The following is a 12,286-nucleotide window of genomic DNA, read 5'->3' on the forward strand; positions in this document are numbered from 1 at the left end:
AGCAATGTGGAGCAAAGCAGAAGGCAGGGTCTCGTTTTGAGCTGTTTATCAAAGACGATGCAACAAAACCCTGTGTAGCATTGTGAGGAAAACACAGAATAGAAGCCAGGAGAGTGCTCGAAAGACATCTAATGATAAACTCACTACAGCTAGATATAAGTAGGTGAAAAGCTAAATGACCTCAAGACACAAATGCAAAGCTTGTTAAAGGACAGCCCAAGAGTATTGCCAAAAGAAATGAATCTTTGAAGCAGGATGCGTGTGTATATGCCGAGTCACTTCAGTCACGTCCGACTCTTTGCGACCCTACAGACTGTAGCCCACCAGGCTTCTCTGTCCATGGGATTCTCTAGGCAAGAATACTGGAGTGGTTGCCATTCCCTCCTCCAGGGGATCTTCCCGACCCAGGGATCAAACCTGCATCTCCTATTTCTCCTGCCGTGGCACAGGTGGGTTCTTTACCACTAGCGCCACCTGAGAAGTCCTTATAAAAGGATAAAACCCACTAAAATTCAGTAACCAGCATGGCCAATGATAAGAAATAACAGGGTGGGACTTCCCTGGTGGTCCGGTGGTTAAAAGTCTACCTTCCAATGCAAGGGGGTGGGTTCAATCCCTGCTCAGGGAACTGACATCCCACATGCCGTATGGCGTGGCCAAGAAATAAAAATAATACATTTTTAAACATTATAAAAAAGAAAATAACAGAGTGGAAGCTGCGCACACCCCCCAAAGAAATTTCTTAGATCTGTTCTCAGGCAAACCCCCAGAACTGCACTTCTTCCCTCCTCCAAGGCTGATGCTTTTCTAGATGCATCCCCCTCCTCTGACTATCTGAAACGTCATCCCTGCTTCCTTGGCCCTGGTTTCCAGATCTCCTGGGGGTCCTGGGAGTGGGTAGGCTCATCTGGCGCCCCTGCCATAGCTCTGTCCCCAGAGCTCTCTGCCAGGCCAGGCTGCATCCTCGAGTGTTCAAGGACCATGGATCCTCATTGTGGGTCTGTTGCCGACGGCCAGGGAAACCACATTTCTTGAAATGTTTCTTTTAATAAAGGCCTCCTATTATGTTTCTGTAGCATTTGTCTAACAGCTCCCAAACCCCGTAGTTAGAGTGGGTAGGTGCACTGTTTAACTGATCTCCAGCCATAATCCCTCTCTCAATAACGCCCATTTGACAAAATTTGAAGGATCGTGTTTGGGGAAGACGGGAGAGTACTCAGAAAGGCTGCTTAATTTTTCTTTGGTAGAAGGTGAGTGGGAGGGCTGATTGCCCCTCCACGCCCTCCCCATCCCACAAATACGCGTGTATGTGCAGAAGACTGGGGAGAAGGTCATCAGAGTTCAGTTGAATTCTCATCAGGGAATGGCCTTTGGAGTATATGGGTTTGCACATTTATGGAGGGCAGGGTGCTACATGCATGCTCAGTCGTATCTGACTCTTTGTGACCCCATGAACTGTAGCCTGCCAGGCTTCTCTATCCATGGGATTCTCCAGGCCAGAATACTGGAGTGGGTTGCCAACACTACATTGGGTTGCCATTTCCTCCTCCAGGGGATCTTCCCGACCCAGGGATCGAACCAGCATCTCTTGAATTGGAGGCAGATTCTTTACCGCTTGAGCCATTAGGAAAGCCCTGGGGAGCAACGTGGTGTTTCCATTATTTCCCAGGCAGTGGTTGGAACTGTGTCCTGAGAAACTAGCCTATATATATATACATATATTGGGAGAAGCTTCTCAACATTTTCACTTTTTCTAGAGTCCAGTCGGCCCCAGACTGGGGCTCTTTTTCTTCTGGAGCATCATTAGGTTTCTTTCAAAGGACAAGTGACTTGCCATAGGAAGCACTGAACTTCTTTGTCCAACTCCAAATGTCTCAGACAGGTTTGTCTGGTATCATTTTCATTTTCTTTAACAGTTACTATCATTATAAAAAGGTCCACTGCACAAAGCAAGAAAAGGTGGGGAGAATGGGATCAAATATGTTCAAAATGACAACCCCTCTCTGTTACTTTGGTGAGCAGCAGGTCTGAGCCAAGATAAAAATCTCTCACCTCTTGTCTATGTGTAGACAGATCCGTCTACACGTGCAGCTGCAGTGCTTTTACTTCCTCAAATGTCTGCACTTACTATAAAAGTAAAACATTATTCATGTGTAAGTTTCCCCACTAAAGGAAAACTACAGAGTGTCAGTGTGTACTTGGAAAATTATGAGTATCTGGAATGATTCTGTGAATCCTTTGTTTCATTGTGGGCATGATAGGTCCTGCTTTACCATGTAACTTACAAAGATTACTAAATAAGTGCATCAGTACCTATTCCTTTCCCTAGACAAGAGGTCAGACTATTAAACAACTACTAATAAACAATTCATAAGCACATGCACAGAAAACACACACATATATTCATTGCTGTGGTAGAAAAGAATTAACAAATAGATTTTCTGAAAAGTGTATTTGGAGAATGTTTATCTTGAACTACAGTGACTTTGAATAATGCCCTTATTCTCTCTGAGCCTCCATTTTCTCACTGTAAAATGGGGTTAATAACCACAGAGATGTTGGGGGAACTAAATGATACAGTTCACATTCAGTATATAACACAGTACCTGACACATAATAAGCAGCCCCAAAATGTGGAGTATTATTACTGTCAACTGCATAAATCACTCTCTTATGGAGAAATTCTCATCTCAAGGTGAAATATTTTCTGATGTAGAATTTTAGGATTTGGTACACATTTTGTATTTTGAGCTTCCCTGATGGCTCAGATGGTAGAATCTGCCTGCAGTGCAGGAAACCTAGGTTCGATCCCTGGGTCAGGAAGATCCCCTGCAGAAGGGAACGGCAACCTACTCCAGTGTTCTTGTCTGGAGAATTCCATGGACAGAGGAGCCTGGTGGGCTACAGCCTGTGGAGTCACAGTCAGACGCGACCGAGCAACTAACACTTTTGTATTTGGGGGCTCAGCATTAGTATCATCATCTTACTCTTTTTCTGTATATAGCATACAGGCGTACCTCAGAGATTTTGCAGGTTCCATTCCAGACTACCAAATTTTGCAATACAGCGAGTCACATGACGTTTTTTTAAAATTTTCCAGTGTGTATAAAAGTTATATTTATACCATATTGTAGTCTATTAAGTGTGCCACAGCATTATGTCTAAAAGAAGTACATACCTTAATTAAATATACTTAATTGCTAACAATGCTAGCCATCACCTGAGCCTTGAGTTGTAGTCTTTTTGCAGGAGTAACATCACAAATCACTGACCACAGATAACAAGAGCAAAAAGTTTGACATGTCTCGAGAATCACCAAAGTGTGACACAGACACATGACGTGAGCAGGCATCATTGGAAAAATGGTGAGGCTTGCTTCACACCGGGTTGCCACAAACCTGCAATTCGTAAAAGACGCACTATCTATGAGCTATAATAAAGCAAAACAAAGCGCAGTGAAAGGAGGTCTGCCTGTACTTTACAGTGCGGATTATTGTAGTATACAATTTAGCAACAGAGTCAACAGTCCTCTAATACAAGCAGGACACTAAGGTTTTCATTTTCTTCATTTGTAGCATGGGTTTAGTTTATGTCAAAGGCCAATTATTAGTCGACTTTTGAGAAGACATTTTGTTTTCCTAATGGAAATATGATTCAAATTCTGAAAGATAAGGTAGAGACCTAATTCTGGAATACACCTCTTTAATGAAGTGAGGAGTCCCATTGGTATGTCTCCATTTTTCTACTCAAACATTCACAATGGAATCCAAGTTTTTCAATAGGTCTGCATGTATCCTTTGCACAAGTCTTTTTCTAAAACTCTACAGAGCTGTCAACCCTACATTACAATGCTACTATATATAACAACTTTACATAAGAGAATAGGGGTCGGCCATTTTTAGAAAATGCAGGTGCCGTGTAAGCCCCTATCTGAAAGAAAGACCTTAGCTCAATTTCCTTTGAAGAACTGGAGACTTGAAACTGAAAACTTTATTAATGCCATTGTCTCCTTGTATCAGCAGGTTCCAGAGAGATTCCTGGAAGTTGCGCAGATCACATTACGGGAGTTTTTCAATGCCATTATCGCAGGCAAAGATGTTGATCCTTCCTGGAAGAAGGCCATATACAAGGTCATCTGCAAGCTGGATAGTGAAGTCCCTGAGATTTTCAAATCCCCAAACTGCCTACAAGAGCTGCTTCATGAGTAGACATTTCAACAACTTTTTTCGAATGTATGAATAGTAGCAGTCCCCTTTGGATGTCCATGTTATCCGTGTCTAGATTTTGATTTCATATATGTGTGTATGGGAGGCATGGATATGTTATGAAATCAGCTGGTAATTCCTCCTCCATCATCTTTCTCTCATTTTCTTCTGTTTTCAATTGCAACGGGGATGGTTCTTTTCCTGCCGCCTTTAGTTTACTTTTGCCCAAGGCCCTTAACATTTGGAGACTTAAAATAGGCTTAATTATCAGGGAAAAAAAGAATGTTGACGTGTGTAAAGTCTATATTAGCAAGGACAGGCATTTGTCTAAAATGCGTCTGCTGGATTCGTGGTTCGTTGCAAATGGCGGTTGGCGGAGAGAGACCCGGGACAGAGCACAGCTCTGCAGTCAGTGGTGTGTCTCGTGTTTACTGCTGAGAAGGTCAGAAAGCTGAATGAAACCACTTGAGAAACTTAAATATTTTGCTTGGTTTGAACTCAGTAAGTAGCTTTTTATCACACGTTTAAAAATAATGCCGGTGGCAGATCAACAGCTCACTTTGCAAAAGTACCCCAAAAGGCCACATTTGAAAAAGAAAACATAATCACTAACTGTCAAGCCTTTCCTCAGAGAAATGGCAAACACCCCAAACTAGTTTCTTTTGGAGGCAGAGCAATTTTGTACAAAACTGACTTTTCAAGGTGAGACTGGAAATTCATGTGGTTTCTAGTCACCTCTCGGAATTTTGCAATAGGTTCTTCTTGGTAGTGAGTACCTATCGTTCTTCATACAGGAAAACCCCTATAATGTGTTATTATTTTCTGTTTATCTTGCTTAAGATATAAAAAGGCACATAAGTTTCAAACTTATTCTTTGCTCAACTTTGTTTATATGCTATAGAAGAATTATCATGTCTGTTTAGTATTTAACAATTTTTTTTTTTCCCAAAAAACACTATTTTCTGAATTCCTTTCTATGGTAAGGAATAAAGGACATCCTAACTTGACCATAAAATTCCTACCTATACTAGAAGTTTGTTGACAGCTGCTTGCTGACTGGATCTTCCCCTCCTGAGAGGAGTACATTTGAGAATGACCTATTTTCCTATACATTTCCACACTACCTACCCTGATGGATATTCAAAGTGGTGACAGTCTAATTTAAAGTGTTTTCATTTTAGGTACAGTGTTTTAAAGCAACTGATAAAGTCTCTTCTAACTCAGAAGCTAGTAATTGACCAAAACATGAGAAGAGTGTATAGAATAGGAGCGTTTGGGAGTTAACCCAAAAGACACAATTTCAGCACACGTAAGAAAACTAGCTGCTATTTCATGCTTTCTTCAGTGGTTCTCCTCAGTTTTTCTTTCTCTTTTCTTTTTCCAGTTTTTCAAAGGTGTACAACGTTTCCATACTTGCTTTTAAAAAGCCGTATGGCATTCACACTTGTTTTCTTGGTGGATTTTGTGTGCAGAGGCAGTAAGAATTCCTTTTTTATTCTAATAGTGTTTTCCAGAACCCTCCCTCCCCTTCAGTAATTTGAGCTACATCTTCTAAAATGACACAGTAAAAAGAAAAAAAAGAAAACCCTGGTATTTAGATTATGTACAACATAAATACCGTTTTTCCTTGATTCTTATAAAAATGACATTTGACTTTGGAGAATGTCGGTTGACCCATGAGACTAGCTGACCCAATCGCTATAATTTAACATCATTTATAAATTCTGCTGATGGACAGGAATGTATGAAGGCAATTATTGTCAGCACAAAGCTTTAAAACCTGCTGACTTTAAATTAAACGGCGTGGTCCTGTGATGCCTGCGTCATTCAGGAGACACAGCCTCTCGCGGTGTGGACGGAGTGCAGCAGCCTAGGCCTGGGACGCCCGAGCCTCCCTGTGCACGCACAACCGAACCCATCCCTCAGCTCACAGGCTCCTACACGGCACACACAGGCCCATCAGAGACAATGTGTTCTTGTTCTGGCTTGTTTAGGAAAAAAAAAAAATGTTCAGATAATCATCACATTGGAATATAATGCAAACCAAAAAAAAAAAAAAAAATCCAATCAGCACAAAGTAGAGAAGCAATCTCAACTTGTGGTCACACTCTTTCGCCTTGCTTCACGCCCAAGAGTATAGCATTCGTTGTTCATATCAGTATGCAACGGGGTCTTTTTGCTGTTCCATGGAATTCACATCACCATTGTGTTGCCATTTGCAAGGCAAAAGGCAAAACCGTGATGTGTTTACCTATCAAGACAGATTGCTAGTATCTTCCTGATCTGGGGCAAATTTAGTATTGATTCCAGACATATTTAGATTTTTAGTATTATTCTCCCCTGCCTTTCTAATTTAAATAGACAAATTAAGCAAAAGTGTGTATTCACAACCAAATGTTGATGTGCTTATCCACAATAATATCCTCTCAATGTTCACTGAGGCATAGAAATTGTTTCAGAGTAGAAATTGCAGCCTGAGTAGAAACTCACTTCATTGTCCCGGAACCAGAACTTGATCATTTTGCTTTTAGATGATTCTTTTTCTTTCACCACCATAAAATCTTGTGCCTCCCAGTGCATTGGAAAATGACAAAAGCCTGTCTCTCAAAACGCCTATTTAACAGGTTTTTTAAAATCACCGTCTTTCCAATCTTCGTTCAACTCTCACCACGTAAAAATTGGCGACTTGGGAGAAAGTTCGCTTTCTCTGGTGGGAGGGTGAAGGACTAGGGACAGTTTACAAAGGGAAACAAAGTCTAAAGTCCATGTTGAAATACCACATTTCCACTTATTTTCTGCTAACCCCAAATTATTTTTGCATCTACACTTGAGGTTATAGTCTGTGCCTAGACCTAAATGCACCAGCGGGGGGATTTTTTAAAATCCTTCAAAATCCCACTTTTTTCCCACAAGTACAATTGTTCTTGTGCCTTCTGTGGCTTTCAATTTCATCTTTTTGACTTTATTTCCAATTACTACAGCTGCAATAAACACTAGTTTTTTTTTTTCTGGCTGTTTGACATAACGTTGATAGCTATGCATATTTTGTGTCTTTTTAAAAACAAAGCGGGAGAATACGTTTTTGAGAAGAGAATTTTTAGAACAGTTTGATACCGCAAATTATTTTTTCCTCAATTGTTTGAGCAGCATTCGAGTTTTGAAAATTCTTGTAGAAGCCAATTTTTTGTAACTGTGGTGCAAATCTTGTGTTTTCTTAGCCTAACGAAAAGTAGTATAGAAGCAATATTTCATACCATGTGCTATATATGTGTGTGCAGATGTGTGAACATAAACACATACACACATATACACACATGTAAAAATAGACATATATATATGCGCGTGAAGTGGAAAGCTTACCTTTTCCTACCTAGATTTAAGGACCTATTTTAGGCATTTGTTATGTTTTGTCAAAAGAATGTTCTATTTGCAACAACAAAGCATTTAATTCTTACTGTATCTCTGGCTGTTTAATGAGGACATTTCACTTTAACTGGTAAAACAATGTGGAAGATGGTAGAATATAGTAATTATTTAAGGAAATGTTCACCCACATATTCCCGAAGTTTGCTTTGTGCCTCCAAGTATTATTCCATTAAAGTGTTTTATGTTTGCCGACTCTTTGTTGCTGTGCTAGGGATGTGGGTGAATATCATTTTTAAAAATGTTAAAAACAACAACAAAAAAAAAGCAAAACAAAAACACTAAAGCAAGAGGGGAACTTTTATAAAGCAATGTAAATATTTAACCTCATGGCTGTTGTTACGTAAGACATGAGATTTTAATAAATAACTACATTCTCACAACATCTGTTGAATTTATTAGGAACACTTCAGTGACTGTATAGACAGTTGAAAGCATTCTTGAAAATCCTGCTCTCTACTTTTAAAAGATAAGAGTCTCTTTCATCAGATGTCAAGGGCAAGGGTAATGCAGTTTCTGTAAATTTATGAAATTTCTTTTCTGTGTACATGAAGACACTTAGTATGTAATCCCCCCTCCCCCCCCCACGCACACATACATGCGTACACATACAGGTTAATGTTAAGGCATAAAGCTAAAGAGTTGGGGGCTTTCAAATTAGGATGTTCCCCCGATGCAACCATAAATTCATCAAAGAAAAAGTGGTTTACAGAATCCCCTGAGAGAAGCCGTGTATGTGTGAGGACAGAGCAGAATCTCTTTGCCATGTGTATTATAGACTCTTTATTGGTGTGAATAGTACAAATGTTTCGTTCTGGTACAGACTCCGTGTTTGCAAATTACAAGAAGCATTGTTTTCAAAAAGCTCCCCTTAAAAGGATGTAACTGGTTTCTATGAGTAAGCAGTTACCGTATTGCACTTACATGTGATGTTGAAGGAAATGCAGTTTTGTTTTCTGTAGATCTGTTGGTTGTAAACCACCTATAAGACTAAAGCTAAAATGCTCGTTTTCAGAGCTGGGATCAAAACTGGTATTTAACCTTTGCATCTTCTTATAAGTATCCTTCTAGAAATATAACAGAATCTGGGAGCAACTGGACTTTGAGTCTTTTCAGCTGAGCCTTCTCTCAAAACTGACACCCCCGAAAATGCGCAAACATGAGCATGAGCAGAAAAGGCAGATAGAGTGGCCGTTTTTTGTGAAAATGGATTCATTCTTTGTTTTTTAAAACATTTGAATCCTCTCCGTAGGGGGGAAAGCATTTTAAAATTGTATATTACCACTTCAAAATTAGAATTCGAAAAGCAAATGTATTTGGGGTTGGTCTCAGCAATACCCAGAAGAATCAAAGTTCCTGGCTTCCCCCAATATTGTCCCAGCCATTTCTCATATGTATATAGTATAAACCGTGACAAAACACTGCCTTTATATTATTTAGCAATATGTTGTAAATAGCATTATTAAGCTCTTTTTTTTTGTAATAAAGACCCTTTGATTTGAATATAGTACAATAACTGAACTGATAAAGTCAATTTTTGATTTTTTTTTTTTTTTTAGCTAGAGGCAATTTCAATTGTGGATTTTTGTTGTTGTCTATTGTTCTGAAGACTTTGCGTAATTTATTGGTTTAATTTATCCTAATTTATTTGATGAAGGTGTACAATTTTGTATTACCAAGGATGTACTGTAATATTAATTGATATGATAAAAAAAAAAAACAATGAGACTCCCTGTCCATATTAAAAAGTAAATAAAAAGGTGCAGTAGACAATTGATTTTAAAGTAAAAGTAAAAAAAATTAGTTTGGCAGCTACTAAATTTTAAAACAGGAAAAAAAAATTTGTTGGGGGGAGGGTGGGAAGGGGCTTTTACTTTGTGTGTTGAAGCTTTTGTATACTCTGCCAACTTTTACCTTTTGCTTTGTACCACTTAAAGGATACAGTAGTCCAATTGCCTTGTGTGCCTTCCATCTTCTCTTAAACTGAATGTATGTGCAGTATATATGCAAGCTTGTGCAAAATAAAATATACATCACAAGCTCAGTGCCCTTTGATTTCTTTTAAACGTGTGACATTTCGTTTTTGGACCTGTGTCCAGTTGTAGGACGGCAGGCTAGCTGCGACTGTAATATCAATTATGGAGTTTTCCTCCTGCAAGTTTGGCAATTTATTTTTTTGTTTGTTATTTTTGGTCATGCTGCTTGCAAGATATTAGTTCCCTGACCAGGGATTGAACCTGTGCCCTCGGAGCCCACAGTGAGGAGTCCTAACTACTAAACTGCCAGGGAATTCCCTGGAGTTTTCCTTTTATTACAATTCTTGGGCATACAAACCTAGGATCGTTACACACAACTCATAGAAACGGCCTTTTTTTCACTTCAGACATTTGTAGTAAATGGCTCGATTTCTGTCTGAAATCTCTTCTCACAGATTTAAATTTAACCCTCAGAATTTATAAACAATGAAAGTTTTGGATCCAAACAATGTTGTGAGCTAATAAATGCAGTTCAATTGTTAATGTTTCGTGATTTGAAGAACAAGGAAAGATATCCCCCAAATCACAAAATGGTAAATATGTTATTTGAAATATGGGGAGTGAGAGCTTGTATTGTTTCCACTCTGGTTGAACTCAGAACTACATTCTAATGTAAATTTAAAACCTTTCTGAAATGTTCCTTTGGACAGGAATGGCAGCATGTTTCATACTAAGAACATTGGTTGTATGGCTTTGGAAAACTTTCTTTCTCTCTTTTACTTTAGTTTAAGATCATGTCTCCTTTATCTTCAAATCAAAAACCTGAGGAATCATCAGAACTCATTTGCCCGCTTGACAATGACCCTATTAAATGTCACTCACAGCGGCACTTCCCTTTCTGCCCGCCATATTTCTGTACACTGAGTCTTATCCATCTCTGAGATGTCTCCTTTTGCTCTTCCCCTCAGTGACAAAAGCTTTATATTTTGACTCTATTGTCATGAGAAGTGCTTAGAATCAGTGCCAACTGAAAAGCTATTAAATGGTAATGGTATTTTCCATTTTCAGCTCCTTTTTCTATCAATGGCACAAATTTAAATTCCAGCCTTCCTAATTAAATTGTGCCAAAGAGCATGCCTGTGGCCCTCTGTGCCAAAATATTTATTCCCTGATTGGAGAAAGAAAGGAACATTTCCCCCTACTCCCTGCTCCCCCCACCCCCTGCTCCCCCCACCCCACCTCTTACCCTGAGCTCCCTTCTAACTGCTTGTGAAAGGGAGAAGGCATTTGCGGTAATATAATGAAATGACTTCCATCTTCCGGTCCTTAATTAACACCAATCTTCTTTAAATCAGATTGGATAATCCAGGTAGTGTCTAAATCACTAAGAAGTTACAGTAGGTGGTAATGTTTTCTGATAGGAGGTTCATGTAAACTGTAGCTTCAACTTATTGCTTTTGTGATTCCGTCCAATGGCACTGACCCAGAATAATAGGCATCGATACCACTATTCTTAACTTTGATCTGAACCCTGTTCAGAGAACTTTTTCCATGTATGTCTGTCTCAATGCCTGCCAGTACCCTTGCTATACTTGAAGGTTTAGCTTTCACCAAGTAATAGTAAAGAAAAGGTTGATTTTATTCATTGGTATCTCCATTATCACAAATGGTAAGTTTTTCTTAAAGACTAACAGCTAAAAATCCTCACGTTTTTACAATTTATTCTCACATGCTAAAGTGAGAGACAGATGTCTCTGAATACAAGGTCATAGGAAAACATCAAATATTTGCTGTGTGTTGCCAAGCTCTGGGATCTATGAATGCTCCTGAAAGCATAAAGTAGAAGAGAAGGATTTATAAAGGAAAACAGCTGGTATGATATCTATACGAAGTTGTGAAAGATTACTAAAAAAAATAAATGGTGCCCCACACCCACTGCCCCCCACAAGCAATAACTCTTTGGAGGGAGGGTCAGGACTCTGGGGTAACCTTTTTCTTTGGTGTCTAGAAGGCTAAAGGATCTTAGAGTCAGTGTAGCTGCCATGTTGACTTTTCTACATACCAAAAAAAAAAAAAAAGTTTGCTAAAATGATTTTGCTTCTCACGTTGCTGTAGTTCAGTTGCTCAGTCATGTCTGACTCTTTGCGACTCCATGGATTGCAGCACACCAGGCATCCCTGTCCTTCAAGAAAGGGAATTTGGGGGGCTTCCCCTGTGGTCCAATGGTTAAGTATCCACCTTGTAACATAAGGGACACTGGTTTGATCCCGGGTTCATGAAGATCCCACATGTTGCGGAGCAACTAAGCCTGTTGTCCGCAACTATTGAGCTTGTGCTCTAGAGCCCAGGAACCACCACTCCTGAATCCCGCGTGCCTGGAGCCTGTGCCCCGCAGCAAGAGAGCTGACCGCAGTGAGAAGTCAGAGCCCGGGAATGAAGAGTAGCCCCTGCTCACCACGCGAGAGAAAGCCTGGACACAGCGACAAAGACCACTGCTGCCCAAAAATGAACTTTAAAAGGTCACTTTATAAAAAAGAAAGGGAAATTAAGTCACAGGGCAAGGCAAGAGCAAAATTCTGAAGTTGGTCAAGGGCGGCTGGATCTTTTCACCCTGGTCATGATCGCTCTCCCTTCAGGAAGTGTCTCCGCACTTGTCAAGCATGTAACACTCTCGTGTGGCCC

General features: G+C 39.8%; 1 protein-coding gene across 7 annotated transcripts in view; it reads left to right on the plus strand.

The window, feature by feature from the left end:
- The window catches only part of PROX1 (prospero homeobox 1), a 60,946-nt gene extending 50,604 nt beyond the window's left edge, over positions 1-10,342 (plus strand). For 6 of the 7 annotated variants that reach the window (XM_055419069.2, XM_055419065.2, XM_055419070.2 and 3 more), the window contains exon 5: positions 4,020-10,342. In XM_055419069.2, the coding sequence (XP_055275044.1) occupies positions 4,020-4,208 (189 nt within the window). In that variant the 3' untranslated portion in view covers positions 4,209-10,342. The remainder of the gene's footprint in view (positions 1-4,019) is intronic. The other variant, XM_055419071.2, reaches the window with a different exon arrangement.
- Positions 10,343-12,286: the final 1,944 nt, after the last annotated feature.

The sequence above is a fragment of the Moschus berezovskii genome, chromosome 17 (genome assembly GCF_049115385.1).
Source record: "Moschus berezovskii isolate FMDL1 chromosome 17, NW_MosBer_1.0, whole genome shotgun sequence".
NCBI classification, from domain to species: Eukaryota; Metazoa; Chordata; class Mammalia; order Artiodactyla; family Moschidae; genus Moschus; species Moschus berezovskii.